Source organism: Gadus macrocephalus, chromosome 6 (genome assembly GCF_031168955.1).
Source record: "Gadus macrocephalus chromosome 6, ASM3116895v1".
NCBI classification, from domain to species: Eukaryota; Metazoa; Chordata; class Actinopteri; order Gadiformes; family Gadidae; genus Gadus; species Gadus macrocephalus.
In genome coordinates, this window is record NC_082387.1 from 22,895,929 (window position 1) to 22,911,280 (window position 15,352).

Below are 15,352 nucleotides of genomic sequence, written 5' to 3' on the forward strand. Positions count from 1 at the left end.
CATCAGTGTTTGAATTATAGTTGGTTAAATATGGAAAGGTCTACAGCAATATATGATTCATTTTTTTGGGGGGGCGGGGGTAACCATTTTATTGTAGAGTAAGACAGGACGGTATGGGAGAGAGGGGGGGAGATATAGGCCTACCAGCAGGGGTCACCAACCTTTTTGAACCTGAGAGCTACTTCATGGGTACTGAGTCATACGACATACAGTCATACAGTACTCAGTATAACATATTGCGCTCTACCCTGTGAACTACCGGGCGCGCCATACATGAGATGTTCGCTTACTTCTGTTGGGCAGTGGGATGGTATTTTAGCGAGGTGGACACGCCCCCGCTCCGAGCCGCCTCTGCCTCCGAGCCATGTTGCTAGGCAACCTCTCCAAACATGTCGGGCTCATAGAAACGGGGAAAGACAGATGCGTATTTATTAGCTCCTTACTTTTACATTTACTTTTCAGGTTGGATACTTAGGTTAGATAGCGTTCGCTCGCGGTTTGCCAGCTAATTCGTCATGGACGAAACGGTAAAACCTATCAGAATTCCTCCGGAGATGTCCATCTACGCAGAGAAACACGATATATTTGACTTAGTACAGGTAACAAAATGTTTTAATTGTGGATTTACTAGTCCTGATATTCTCCATCACTTCGTGGTGGGGAATATACATAATATTAACGTTCAATCTGAACACGTTCTAAATTTAAGTGCTGGATTATTTTGCTAGGCCTACTGCTACACACCTTCATAAAGTAGCCATACTTGAGTGTGGCTTACTTTCTCTCCAAATGTGAATGTTTAAAGAATAGATTGGTGTATTAAATAACTCACGATGGTGTAAACAGTGCGTTGTGAGTCAATGTCCACTAGCGTTGCGCCGTGAACCATATGGCTATGATCACATCATAGATGTGAATTGTTTCCTCATGATATGTTTGGTGTGTAGCCTACGCTATGTTTGTATGTTTGAAGGGAGTGCCTTCAGATTCTCAGAAAAATGTATGTGCATTGTTTATTATACGCCTATATTACATTTAAAATAATTCACGTCACGTCAAATAATTCATAGGCCTGCTTCTGCTGGTATACTAGTTGCATGGTTCCTGGTTGTACTTGCTGGTTTCAGACGATGGTGTCTAGTCTGATGGTGGACAAACCAGATGACCCCATATCCTACCTGATGAGTCTGCTTAAGAGAGGAAGAGTTGAACGTTGGTCGTCTTTCTTCTGGTTTCATCTCCAATATTCGTCCTCTGTCTGGTGTGTTCTTTGGCAATGTGGTTCTGATCAGCTTGTTCTCTGTCCCGTCTGTTTGTCTGTCTCTCTGGTTGTCTGTTTGTCTGTGCAGCTCCTAAGATTATTCTGCTGGGCCCGCCTGCTTCTGGGAAGACAACCATAGTAAGTAGATGGATCAATTATGAATGGGTTGATTATACAGTGAGTAGTAGTAGTACTAGGCTAGGAGTAGTGGTAGTGATGTTGTGTTTGTCTGTGGTATTGTCTGTTGTTTAGGCCAGAAGACTGTGTGCAGAGCTGGGTTCAGTCCATGTAACCACCCACAGTCTCTTCAAACAAGAAACAGAGCTGAGCCAGCAGGCCATGCAATACACACAAATGCAACAGGTACACCACACACACACACACACACACACACACACACACACACACACACACACACACACACACACACACACACACACACACACACACACACACACACACACACACACACACACACCCCACTCATGCATGCACAACGGTTTTGCCTCATAAGAGTGTGTGTGTTTGTGTGTGCAGGAGATTCCTGCTGACATATGGGTAGAGCTGATCCAACACAGGCTGTCCAAAAATGACTGCCTCAGAAAGGTAATGTGGAAGAATAATCTCAAGTAAAATGTCTGTGTTATATTCTACATGATGATGTACATTCATTTTAATCAATTCGCTGGTACTTTGAAAACGTCTGCTTGATAAGAGACACGAGGGGTTCTGTGCGTTAACTGTCCACGACCCACCTCCAACTCCATCGCGACCCCTTTTTGAGTCCCGACCCATAGATTAAGAGGGTTTCATCTCAACATGTTAGGTCCCTGACCACAGCGTGGTTAGGGAGCGATCTCAGAGAACTAGAGGATCTTATGAATTTTTAAACCTGACATCATGCACTCAATACTAGAAAGCTATGAAACCAAAATCCTAAATTCATAATACAGAAATGATGAATCCATGAAACCAGAAATAAGTTCAGAAATGTCTTCAATGACTTTGTATTAACCTGATATTATTTATAAAATAATCACAAACCTTGAACCCGAAATCATGAATTTATAAACCCAAAATCACGTTAAAGTAACCCCAAATCATGATTGAAGTAACTCCAAATCATGATTAAAGTAATCAAAATCATGATTAAAGTAACCCCAAATCATATTTCACACACAATGCAAACTCCACTCATATACCACACACTTACCACACTGCACAACACAAAGCTAGATCAACCACAGGTAAATATTATAACACACATACCCCTACGATAGTGGAGGTGTAGGTGTGATTCTTGTAGGAGCTAATTGTGTTGCTGCTTTATAACATGAGATAAAACACAACCACCAACTCGCAGACTGTTCTAATGTGTTCTGCTCACCAGCCCCAGCACCACGTTGTCTTTGATACAGTGTTTCCTTGATCCGTCTATTTATTGCTGTATTTCCCGGTCCTGGGTTGTAAAGGCTGACTCTAGTTTTCGTCGTTGCTGACAGTGAGTCTCAAAGAGAAACATGGGAATTCCACAGAGGGAGACATTTATTTTACATTTCAAACATTGCAGAGCTGCGAGCATTTTAAACATGCAGATTTCTTTCTTTTTTTCTGTCTTTTATACCATTAATGAACTGCATGTGAGCCAATGTTTACAGTATGAATAAAAAGAACATACAGCAAGCCCACCAAGGCCCAACAAATTGTCAGGGGATACCAGTCCTTCCCCATAGGGCGTTGGTGGGGAGCCACTGCTGGCCTGGAGTACAACTACTACTACTCTGCAGTGAATCTGAACTACGGGACGCTGGGAGGGACACAGCAAGATCACACCTGTCAAAGGGAGTTAATTATAGTATAGCAAGACTTTAGCAAGCCTTTTCTACCAATATAAAAATGATACAGTAAGAAGAGTGTGTCTATTATAGGTTACAGCCAGGCACAAGGCTTCTTTTCCTGTGCTGATGCTCGTTGTGCCTGGGGGGCTAAAAGAATGACCGTTTATTTATTTTCCCCTCTTCAGCTCACATTAGGAGCCTCTAGGGATATTAATGTGTGTGTGTGTGTGTGTGTGTGTGTGTGTGTGTGTGTGTGTGTGTGTGTGTGTGTGTGTGTGTGTGTGTGTGTGTGTGTGTGTGTGTGTGTGTGTGTGTTAGTGTTAGTGAGCATGTGTGTCTGACTGTGCGTGACTGTGTGATGATTGACCGCTTATTTAAGGAAGCTGCCCCATCCTGTCTGAACTGCAGCACTGCGAGCACATGTCTGTGTTGCTCTCTCTTCCTCCCTCTGTTATATAGTATATAACCTAGATAGTAGATAACCTTATAGTAGATAGTATATAACCTTACTACTAATAGTAGTAAACATTCACCGCTATATCACCACAAAGATTATAGTTCATCATTGTAAGTTTAAGTTGTCATTTTTGAGTATGTTATCATTTCCAATGATGGCTGAGATCATCTGTTGGCAGTCTATCACATGTATAGCGTTAATAATAAAAAAAAAAATGTTGGCTATAGTTTGGTCAATAAAAACTGCAGCCTTTGTTGTTGAATCACATTTCATAATTTTGGGGAAAAGCAGACGATAACATGTTTGTATGTGTAGACAAAAAAAATAAAGCGGACTGTAGTGTCATGTCAGAGTACCAAACCTCCGAGAGGCCCTTAACATTTTAACTGCCCAAGGCTACTATAGCCCAGGGATCACTTGACCCATGGTGCCCCATGTATCTGCTTGCCCAGGGCTAAGAGCAAGACCTGGATATAAGGTGCTGTAAGAAAGATTATCGAGTTGTAAAGAGAAAGAGAGCCTTGAGGGCAGAATACAGCAAGCTTTTGAGACTAAACACAACCAAAAATAAAACTCCCCTTTCCCTGTTCCTTCCCTTGCAATGTTTTTGCACCCTTGTGAATCCCCTGTGATCGACAGACATGAAGAGCATTACTCTCACTAATAACTGACGGTCGGCAATTCTAAGAAATATCACCCAAATAAATACTCTTAAATCGAAAGCACCAGTCTACAAACACTGTTCAAACTCCTCACGTGTTCATTGTAAGACACACTGTGGTTGGCTATTGGGGAATCTGCCTGAGTTGCGTTCTTCTGATTCACACTGGCTGTTAGCGGGGCTGTGTCATCGTGTTTTCTGCGTCTCCTGGAGTGAGCCCCAAAAATCCTGCACCAACCATGCTCTGATCGGACAAAGTGTGAACTCTTTCTCAGCCCTTGGCTAACCGTCTGAAAGGGTTTCCTAAAGCTCATCAGTGGTGGTGACATTGACACGTGGCTACAGACCAGCAGTGTCACCGCAGTATGTGGTTTGTATGTTTTCCAGGGATGGGTTCTAGAAGGATTTCCTCAGACTCGCCTTCATGCTCTGACGCTCCAAGCGGCTGGAGTCATCCCTAACCACGCGGGTAAAGCATGCAGTGGTCACGCTCCATAATACTGTAACACTGCAGTAATGCACTCAATGCCTTTTATGTTACATGAAATACAGACTACATTCATTTGTGTGTGTGTGCGTGCGTGGGCACGCATGTCTGCATATGTATTGATAGTATTTCTAGAAGCTTCTGAGGATATGTTGCTGCAAAGGACAACGGGAAGAATGTTGGACCCTCTGACTGGAGGTCAGTCTACACACACACACACACGCACACGCACACGCACACACACGCACACAAACAGGTGCACCCACACAAGCTACACACAACAAACAGACACACACACACACACACACACCCACGTACACACACCCAGGCACGCACGCACCTTATGATGTCACTTCCTGTGTAGACGTGTACCATCAGACGTTCGTGTGGCCGCCCGACCCGGAGGTGGCCGAGCGTCTGGAGCAGGACAGTGGGGGCTCAGAGGAGCGGCGCCTGGCCCGCCTCCAGCTGTACGGCCAGGAGGTCGCCGGCCTGAGCACGGCCTACCGCCACGTCTTGAAGACCATCAACGCTGACCAACCACATACTGATGTCTATGAAGAGGGTGGGCCTCTACAACTCTCAGACACACACACACACACACGCGCGTATGCACACATAAATAGACACACAAGTACACACACACACACACACACACACACACACACACGTGTATGCACACACATACAGACAAACACACCCACATGCACATAGATAAAGACACACGTTTATGCAAACACACACGCACACGCACATGCACACATCTACATACAGACTGCAACAAGATTGAGGTAAGAAATATAGTAGATACTAATGTGGTGGTGGTGTGGGTGTGTGTGTGTGCGCCTGCGTGTGTGCTGTTGTGGTTACGCTGGCATGCGTATGTGTGTGGGTTTGCGTCTCAGTCCTAAGATATGTCCTGACCCGGCGTGAATCGAGAGCCCCTCAGACTCCCAGAATCCTCCTGGTGGGCCCGCCGGGCTCAGGGAAGAGCCTCGTGGCCAGACGTCTGGCCGACAAATACAAACTGGTGGACCGTCAGTTCCATTTCATTTCCATAGGTTCTTTCATTAATGAGGGACAGCATGCATTAATGAACATTGCTGTACATGTGGCAGAATTTGCTGGAAAGGAGGATAAAAATGACCTTTCATTATTGCTATACAATGTAATAATATTACACCACTGATACTCATTGCATTGCTACAAGCCTTACACTGTATCACGTCTCTGTTACAGGTTAGCCCACCAAGACACATGAAAACATTTAAGAGCAGGAATGGAGGTTTACAGGTTGTTATTTGGTTGTGGTGTTTAACTGTCTGTCTGTCTGTCTCTCTACTTGTGTCAGTGAATTGTGGACAGCTTTTAAAGGCTGAAGCAGCCGATGGATCCACTCTGGGACAGCTGGTGAAGCCCTACATAGAGACAGGTCACCGAGGTAACACACACTATACGTGCATGGACACATCTTTACACACTCATTTTTCTTACACACACACACACACACACCAGTGTTCACAATACGATACATGCATTTTAAACATATACCATCAATAAACTACACACAGACACATACACATCCAGAAATACACACCTTGAGAAAATTAAGAACGCATACAGAAGAAGAGGAAGAAGGTTAAAAGAATAAAGACACAGACAGCTTGTTTTAAGTGCAAATAGGACAGACTGAATTGTGTCCATCCCCCTCTCGTCCCATCTTCACATGACATGAATGTCTCTTCATCTATCCATCTAGCCATCCGTCTTTTGCTGTGTTTTTAGACTTACTGAAGTCCTGTCACTAATATGACAGCTACACTCTGGAGAGAGAGAGGGCTTAGAGTGTGTGTGTGTGTGTGTGTGTGTGTGTGTGTGTGTGTGTGTGTGTGTGTGTGTGTGTGTGTGTGTGTGTGTGTGTGTGTGTGTGTGTGTGTGTGTGCGCGCACGCGTGTGTCTGTGTGTATGTGTGCGAAGATGTCAGCTAGTTCTTCTGTGAATCACAGCTTGTGTTAAAGAACATGCTGGTTGTCAGGATTCAGAGGCACACGGCTGTGATGATGTGGCCCACTGGATTAAAGCGGACACAATATCGCCTGTCTCTATATTGCCTCTATCGCTTCATCTTACATCAGTCAGTCATCAGGAGAGCTTTAGTTTGGCACTTTAGCCTGACATCCGCCGTTGCCTATAATGTGTGTTTGAGTAAAGTTGATCAAATACAAGTATCAATTATGACAAATATGAATGTTAATGGACTGCATTTATAGAGCGCTTCTCTAGCCAGTAGCAAATCTAAGTGCTTTACCATATTGCCTAACATTTACCCATTCATGTACACATTCATGAACTCATTCACACACCGACAGCGGTATCAAACATTCAAGCCCAGTCAGCTCGTCGGGAGCAGTTAGGGTTAGGTGCCTTGCTCAGGGACAGCGTGACACACAGCGAGGAGGATCTGGGGATCGAACTAGCAACCTTCCGGTTACCAGCCAACCCGCTCCACCTACTGAGCCACATGACACCCCATCCATGATGGATCGTAGCACTAAATATTTTGTGATGAATAGCTGTAACACACTAGTTAAGTGTATGTATATATAATATATATACATACACTTAATATGTTGGTCCTGTGCAGTTCTCTGCAAGGATTTGGCAGAGAATGTTTCTGATGTTAGCATTGTCTGAACTGGATAGCCAGGATCTGTGGCTGCACTGATTTGGCAACAGTTAAGAGAGTAGAACATATAATCCTACAAAGGGAAGCAGAATAACCCAACTCACATGCCCATGATACTCACTCAATTCTATATTCTTCATTCTTGAGTAATAACCGCGTTGCCAGGTAACATTTGCCTGGTTCAAGCAGTTCCATATATTTTTCCTCCTCCACTCCATAATGTTTTGTGCAAATGCAGAACCACTCCCATAAAACATTGTGAGGGGGGGTTCACTCATAATGGGTTTGATCACCACAGTACTACTAGATGGATAGTACAATACACACAAAACACATGAAACACACACAACTCACAGCCAATGCGCACATGCACACACAAGCACGCATAAACAAACACACACAGACACACACACACAAACGCTACACAGATAACCTGATCTCCAGCAGACGTAGCTTGGTAGAGAGGAGGAGTCGGTGTGTGGTTACTAACGGGGTCCTGGCGTTGTTAGTTCCAGACAGCGTGGTCCTGCAGGTGCTGAGCCAGAGACTGAGCGCCCTGGACTGCACCACCCGAGGCTGGGCGCTCCACGGCTTCCCCAGGGAGCCGGAGCAAGCCAGGCGCCTGCAGGACTCCACCTACAAACCAAGCAGGTACAGCGCCACGTGGACCCGAGAGCCCTCTCTGGTCCGCCTCACGCACCCGGACTGACCGTGGTCCGACTCCGTCAGCGATCCAGCCCAGAGAACATCCCTGGGCCTCGCACGCTACCGCACACACACATGGAGGGGGCGTTGGTTTGCATTAGATGACTCCCCCTCTTGAACACACAACCCTACATGCAGCATGACAAAGTGGGGATCAAAGGGACTGGGGCAAACCGATTGTTCCTCAAGATGCTGTTTTTGGATAGGAATCAGACTAGGGTTATGGTTGCATTTTAATAAGTATAAGATAGAAATAAATATAATTCATTATCGATTTGAACACCCCCCCCCCCATCACTGATAACATTCAGCACGACAATGTTCTCCAAAGTACTTTTTCCACCAACTTTTAATGAAAATAATTATTATTATCCCTTTTATATTGTTATTTTGTACTTCACATTCACATTCTCCTCCCCTGGGTATTTTGTGTGTTCAAATAAATATTGAATGCCGTATGAATAGGAAATGTGTCCACTCTAAAATCGTCTCTATTTTTTTAAAGACAAATATTCATTAAATATTCAGGACGCTTTTTCAAAATTAATTAGCCTGACACACACAGACACATGTGCACACATGGGCAGACATACCAAACAGTGCATTAGCAGAGTATGGTTATTCCCTTGGGAATACTATCCCCAACCCTACCAGTGATATTTTCCTGCTCTCAATTCTAAAATACACATTGAACAGAACCCCAACCCTGTTAGAGAGAATATGCGTGTGTGTTTTTGTGTGTGTGTGTGTGTTTGTTTGTATGTTCCTATGCCTTTTGAAGGCACTTTAGGCTGACACAACAAAGATACATCATTGTCCAGACTTTCTGAAGTCATCATTATTTTATCTGATGGACAGAGTGTGTGTGTGTGTGTGTGTGTGTGTGTGTGTGTGTGTGTGTGTGTGTGTGTGTGTGTGTGTGTGTGTGCACTTGCTTGTTTACGCTATATTTCATCCAGAGTGTTCTTCCTGGAGATGACCGATGATGTTGCCATTGAGAGGCTAACTCTCAGGACCATCGATCCAATCAGTGGAGAGAGGTACACAACACACATCACCGCACCCTTACACGGGTACCAACGCCTTCACCATGCCCTGTACCCAAACGTTACAAACACCTTCCTACTCATTCATTAACAAACCCTATATCGTAATTGTACACACTTTGAGATTAACAAAATCCCGCAAGATGAAACTGAAGGTTAACTGCAATGACCTCAAGCATGTATTGAGTAAATGCGTCAGTATTTGTGGTATTCAGTGTCTTATTGTATTTGCTTATATAGTGTGTACTGTGTGTATGTGGTTTACCGTGTGCCCTCTGCTCTGAAAATGAAAATTACACTTTAAGGACAATGAATCTTTTTCTAACTATCTATCAAACTTTTCTTAAAAAAGAAATAAGCAAAACTCTACAGAAGTCTGTGCCTAAATGTATTCTCATTATGTATTCTGGAAGACCGTTCACTTAGATGTTGGATGAAGTGATATAATAAGGTGCTTATGTGAAGGCACCATGGCCTGGAGCATCCAGCCCCAAACCGAGAGGTCGAGGCCAGGCTGCAGACCCATCCAGACGACAAACCGGCCAGGGTCCAAGAAAAACTCACACAATACTGGATGTATGCTGCTAGGCTAAAGGTAACACCACACACACACACACACACACTTGAGATTTGCAATTCTGTAGTTTTTGTGGCTGATACTGTGTGTGTGTGTGTGTGTGTGTGTGTGTGTGTGTGTGTGTGTGTGTGTGTGTGTGTGTGTGTGTGTGTGTGTGTGTGTGTGTGTGTGTGTGTCCAGGCTTTATTTCCAGATGGGGTCCATGTGAACGCTGACCAGGACCCCCACACTGTGTTTGAGTGTGTGGAGAGCAGAGTGTTTAAGCGACCCGACATCAGACCGAACCAGTAGAGAGCAGAGTGTTTAAGCGGCCGACATCAGACCGAACCAGTAGAGAGCAGAGTGTTTAAGCGGCCGACATCAGACCGAACCAGTAGAGAGCAGAGTGTTTAAGCGGCCGACATCAGACCGAACCAGTAGGAAGCAGAGCCCGACAGACGTCTTTTCCTCTCCAAATATAAATCAAATAGAATGGAATGCAAATAAGAAAACATTAACAGCACTGGAAGAGAGGAGAAAACACTACATATTTACAAATCTCATGAATAAGCTGTTGCCTGACTGCATTGATGGAATCAAATAAAAAGAAGTGTATTTCGACATAATGGGTATATATATATATATTTACCTTCATGATAGCGTATATGTTGAAAACATAGACAACGTCTCTCAGGTAGGCTGGCTGGATGAAGGCCTGTACCGACCTGTGCTCCTCCCAAATGACCAAGCAACGTCGCACTCTCATCCAGGTCTGTCCCAACAGCAGGGAGGGAATCGCACCGGAGTCCCGACGGGGCGGCATGGGGCTCAGAAGGTAAGAGCGGGTTGGCTGGTTACCGGGAGGGTTGCTAGTTCCATCCCCCGGCTCTTCCTAGCGGAGTGTCGAGGTGTCACTGAGCGAGACGCCTCCCTCTAACTGCTCCCAACAAACAGGCCTTGTGTGGTGGACATCACCGTCGGTGGGTGAATGTGTGCATGTAAGTAATGTATTGTAAAGCGCTTCGAGTGCCCACTGGTTAGAATCGTGCTGTATAAATGCAGTCAGTTCACCATAATGGCCATGGTGTCATTTCGGAGGTTCAAAGTTCAAAAAGCCCCCTCGGCACTCTGAGGTCTCGTGCCAGGGGGAGCATGTTGAGTCCTCCCTGCAAGGTGTGACCGCGAGGGTCCAGGCACGGGCCTTCCTGAGCAACTCCCTATTAAAGAAGTCATTCAACTGGTCCTCTCCCACCCCATTGATCTCGCTGGCCACTTTTACCAGTCTACGTAAGCGACTTTGATTAAAAGTCTAGTTTCCAAACCAGGCCATCATACAAAATGTTAGTACTTGTTCAATAAAAGCCTTTTAAAAAAAGAGACATCATAACCGTATTGACACTAAATCCTCTCATTGCACCTGCTTGCAAATGGAGTCAGTGATGGCCTCAAGATTCTGCTTGGCTGTCCATCATGTGATCATCAACTGTCGGATTCCATTTGACTCCTGTTCCGCACGCACGTGTTAGCAGGAGGGCTGAAAATAGACCTGTCAATCAAGTTCCGTCCCCAAGGATGGCAGTAGTTTCAATCAGGACTTTGATCGTTCCGCGCCAAAGATTTAATTATAGTAATTTAACAAAATTGTCGCTTTAAATGTGAAAAGCATTTAAAAGTAAAGCAAGACTGATTCACAAGACTTTAAAAAAAACGGTTCAACCGTCGCTGTGGCTCTGCTCATGTCGCCGCAGACAAAGCCTCTTTCACAGGAACACACCGTCGTTCCAGCCCAGGATAAACGTCTCATAATAGTGGCTGCATTTCAACCTGGTTGAAAGATTCCAAACGTGTCCTGTCACTCATGTGTCGAACTCAGGTATGCAACTTTCCTTCTGTGAAACGGAAACCAATGCACTCATTTTACAATTGCAGTTAAGTCCCATCATGCAGCCATGTCAGAAGGTACAGATTTTACAGAAAACAACCAAAAAATGATAATAAAAATGCTACAGACATAATGACACCATAAGGACAATATATGTATAGCAGATTATATATCACACTGGGTATAGTTGTTTCAGGAGAATAGTGTTAATCTGATTTAGGCCCCATTGACGATTGCAACTCGTGAACGCTTGAAAACGTTGCGCTGAATAAACGCAGTTCTGCGCATACCACTCGGCAGCGGCGCTCGTTCCGAGCCGAGAGGCGTGGCTTGTGTGACGCAGCAGGAAGACTTCCATGCGTGTTTTGGGGTTTTAAATTCCATAGTTTTCAATTGAAAAGTAACGTCCAGTGTCGTCATCTTGACAAGGTTATGTAAGTCGAGTTTGTATTAGCCTGTACATTAATAATGATGCAATTGCTCTGCCATTCAAAGCATAACGCCTGCTCCTAGAAGGCTAAAAACAACGGACTGCTACATATCCACACGTGGGTTTGGACCGAAAAACACACCGAGGTAGAAAATCTGCTATGATCCTTTTCTTAAGAGCCGCCAAACACCAATTGATGGTTCAGCAGACATGATAAGATGATATTACGTATATTTCCATGTTATGTTGATTTTGCAGTATTTGTATCTTTGTGAGCCGCATTACCCTAGCCATTTAGCTGTAAGCGTTCAGTTTGACTCATTCCTTATGTTAAATTGGCAGGACATTATTGTAGTCATACGGTGTTTGGCCGCTGGTTACATCCTCTACCACAACCTACCTTTTACAAACCCTCCAATAAGATGTCTGACCACTAACTGTCCCGAACACTACTGTACTTCTCTTCGTCACTTCAGATCAAGGTGTCTGCCAAGTCTACTCACTCATAACAACAATAACAGAAGAAGCGATGTCTTCTAACGACCAGCTGTCCCTTAACATCCACACCGAGGCCTTCCCCGACGTCGCCCCCAGGAGGAAGCCTCTCTCCGGCCAGGAGAAATGGCTGTTGGTAGGTTGCAGAGGTGTTCACAAGTGATATAAAGGGAAAATCCAATCCAAGTAAAGTCTGAAATCTCTGAGCTAGTGGCCAAGTCACTATTCAAGTATCCAATTCATTGTACACTACCAGAGATTGCCCATCCGTCCCTGGTAGTAAGTGCCTTCTAACAACATCAGTTCAATGGTTTGGCTCATTTGTTAAGACCACAGGTTCAACTTGTGGTTTGTTCGTTTGTGGGAACAATTGCAGGCACACTTGTTTGGAATCAAATGGATGTCAATGGTTTGCAGACTGCCCAGTTTCAGAACACACTTACACCGCAGGAGGTTATGAGTTGGAACAAAATACCCGGCTGATTAACATCCAGACCGAGAGGTCTAGATGTAACATCTCGACGTCAACAATTAACCTGGAGTCTCAACAAACCGGCCAATTCCTTTAACACAAGCAGCAGTTTGGAAAAGATTGGTCACATCAAGGTAATATTTGTTCAATACTTAAAATAAGGTGTTTGTTGTGTCTGTATCTTCTCAGAAAAAACAGAAGGCAGGGAAGAGGAAGGCCGGGCCGGAGATGAGGTCGATGCCATCCTTCAAACAGAGGAAGACGGAGGAGGAAGAGGCGCCCATCATCTCAAAGGTTAGAGTTGGCACCACACTGGATCATAACCATAAAAGACTGCAGCGCTAAATCAGAAGCTCATCACACTGAATCACAAGCATATCAAACTATAAATAGGGCTGGGTGATAAACACGATAATAAGTGTGTCAATGCAAATCCGATTTAACGGCACTCATTACTAACCTTGTTGTCAGATGGCAGCTAGCAACTAGAAGAGCCGATCACGGCACTCAAACTATTGTGCATAAGAAGAACGAGGACGTGCCGTCATTATGTTCAGTCACTGAGATAATCAATGCTCCTGGCCCGTTTCATTGATCTGGGTTACAGGGTAATAATAATAATAATAATAATAATAATTCATTTTATTTGTTGAGCACTCTTCATTCTAAGCAGAATCTCAGAGTGCTATTAATTAATTAATTACCAGCCTACCCCTCACTGGAGAGCGGGCTTCACTCTTCTCCTCTAGGCTTTAAAAACTTGGGATTGAGCATATTTGAGTAGCCCTGTACTTGTCCTTATTCAAACAGCCCGATGTTAGTTGTAACTATTGAACTACCTATAGGGCCCTATCTTGCACCCAGCGCAATTTACTTTCTACACCGACGCATGTATCGTTGCTAGTTTGCAACCTGCGCAAAGCTGATTTTCCCCAGCAGTCAACTCGCGCCACTAAACTTGCACCCTGAGAGGCGTGTCGGCGAAAAGCACAGGTGTGTTCCGGCACAAATGATACATGGTGCTATCTTACAGATCGATAAAGGAGTTGCAGTCCATTGCGATGTATATTAACGGGGGGACACATGCACATTATGAACAGAAGTTGATAACGATAATGTATACGATGCTGGTAAGAAACAATGTTTGTTAATGTATTGCCGCATATCATTAAATAGACCCACAGTTGCGGCCACAGGACCGCATATGATATGTGTTTTAAGTTTTCTTTGCTGAAATTGACATTAGGACTCAGTAGGCCTATTTCTGAAGTTGTAGAAGAAAAGCTATTCCATGTGTGAATTAGGTCATATTATTCGGCCATAAATTGAGCCATTTGTAGTTTGAAATTAATGTAGTCATGCATTTGTCTCATCGCAGACTGCAAACGCGCTGTCACAATATGAACTCGTCAGGTTCAAATGCGCTCATGGCTCTTAAAGGGGATGGGAGATGGCACTCTCATTGGTTTATTGCACGTTACGTCCAAAACATACCTACGGTTATTCAGACCAACCCATTTTGATTTGAAAAATCTGTTTATAAATCCCAAATCAATATTGAATGAAAAGTATATGCTACTGTTGATTAACAGTTGCTGGAATGGGAGAGCAGCTGAGGTTGTCCAACTGAATGACATTTAAAGCATCAAGCGTCTTGTTCTGATTGCCATGAGCTGTGATTTGAGCATGTTGGTAAATGCTTGACCTTTGTGGTTCCTTGGATTGTTTCAATCCGTGGTTTTGTGTTAATGCTAGGTTGGACACTCTGCATTTTGTTTTTGTTCTTACTTGATCTCTAATAAAAGTAAACAGAAATGTTCATAAAGCTAGAATATTTTGTCCGCTGTTGATGTGATGTATTAAAAACATTGACATATGCAGTTTACGGTGCATAAATATTTTTTGGGATGAACTGATTAAATATGGAAAACATGTAATTTATCACTTCTAAATGTTTTACTCGCTTGACAGACCTAACTATAACACAACCGGGCCCCTGTCACACTGAAACATTAACAAACCTTTCACGGTACATCACCAGAAGAATATCAATAGCACTATTTTACTCTACTTCCCAACCATATCACGTAACATCACACCATATGAGACAATCACACTATAGCACTCTATCACAACAACCATCCAAACTATCATAACTACACAACCACATTACACTATCATAAGCATATCATACTATAGGACAAGATTACAAACCAATCAATACCATATCCCATTATATCACAAACATCAAACTGTCCTAACCATATTACACTATCACAGCCATGGCACATTGTGTGAAAACCATATAATGACACGATCATAGCTATGTCACACTATCACATTCATATTACACTATATCACAGCCATGTCACACTA

At 43.9% G+C, this 15,352-nt stretch overlaps 2 protein-coding genes across 5 annotated transcripts in view; both read left to right on the forward strand.

Annotated features, from left to right (window-relative positions):
• The first annotated feature begins 357 nt into the window (after positions 1-357).
• On the forward strand, positions 358-10,678 carry ak8 (adenylate kinase 8). Of its 2 annotated transcripts, XM_060053105.1 has the most exons (14): positions 359-599; positions 1,128-1,212; positions 1,350-1,399; positions 1,514-1,624; positions 1,799-1,867; positions 4,605-4,686; positions 4,831-4,902; positions 5,069-5,269; positions 5,610-5,741; positions 6,056-6,145; positions 7,900-8,041; positions 9,055-9,135; positions 9,607-9,736; positions 9,899-10,536. In XM_060053105.1, the coding sequence occupies exons 1-14, from the start codon at positions 516-518 to the stop codon at positions 10,007-10,009; spliced, it is 1,440 nt and encodes a 479-aa protein (XP_059909088.1). In that variant the 5' UTR covers positions 359-515; the 3' UTR covers positions 10,010-10,536. The 2 variants fall into 2 exon arrangements, with proteins under 2 accessions (XP_059909089.1, XP_059909088.1); XM_060053106.1 differs by lacking the exon at positions 1,799-1,867 and having other exon boundaries at positions 358-599; positions 9,899-10,678.
• A 1,207-nt stretch (positions 10,679-11,885) lies between these two features.
• ddx31 (DEAD (Asp-Glu-Ala-Asp) box polypeptide 31) overlaps positions 11,886-15,352 on the forward strand; it is a 15,894-nt gene continuing 12,427 nt past the window's right edge. For 2 of the 3 annotated variants that reach the window (XM_060053080.1, XM_060053082.1), the window contains exons 1-3: positions 11,886-12,155; positions 12,486-12,640; positions 13,166-13,270. In XM_060053080.1, coding sequence (XP_059909063.1) covers positions 12,539-12,640; positions 13,166-13,270 — 207 coding nt within the window. In that variant the 5' untranslated portion in view covers positions 11,886-12,155; positions 12,486-12,538. The remainder of the gene's footprint in view (positions 12,156-12,485; positions 12,641-13,165; positions 13,271-15,352) is intronic. The other variant, XM_060053081.1, reaches the window with a different exon arrangement.

Excerpts from the sequence above, each read along its gene's own strand:
- ak8 (XM_060053105.1), top strand. The coding sequence starts at position 516 with ATGGACGAAACGGTAAAACCTATCAGAATTCCTCCGGAGATGTCCATC. Across the intron at positions 1,213-1,349 it reads TAAGAGAGGAAGAGTTGAAC|CTCCTAAGATTATTCTGCTG; the intron begins GTTGGTCGTCTT and ends TTGTCTGTGCAG. Across the intron at positions 5,270-5,609 it reads TACTGATGTCTATGAAGAGG|TCCTAAGATATGTCCTGACC; the intron begins GTGGGCCTCTAC and ends TTTGCGTCTCAG.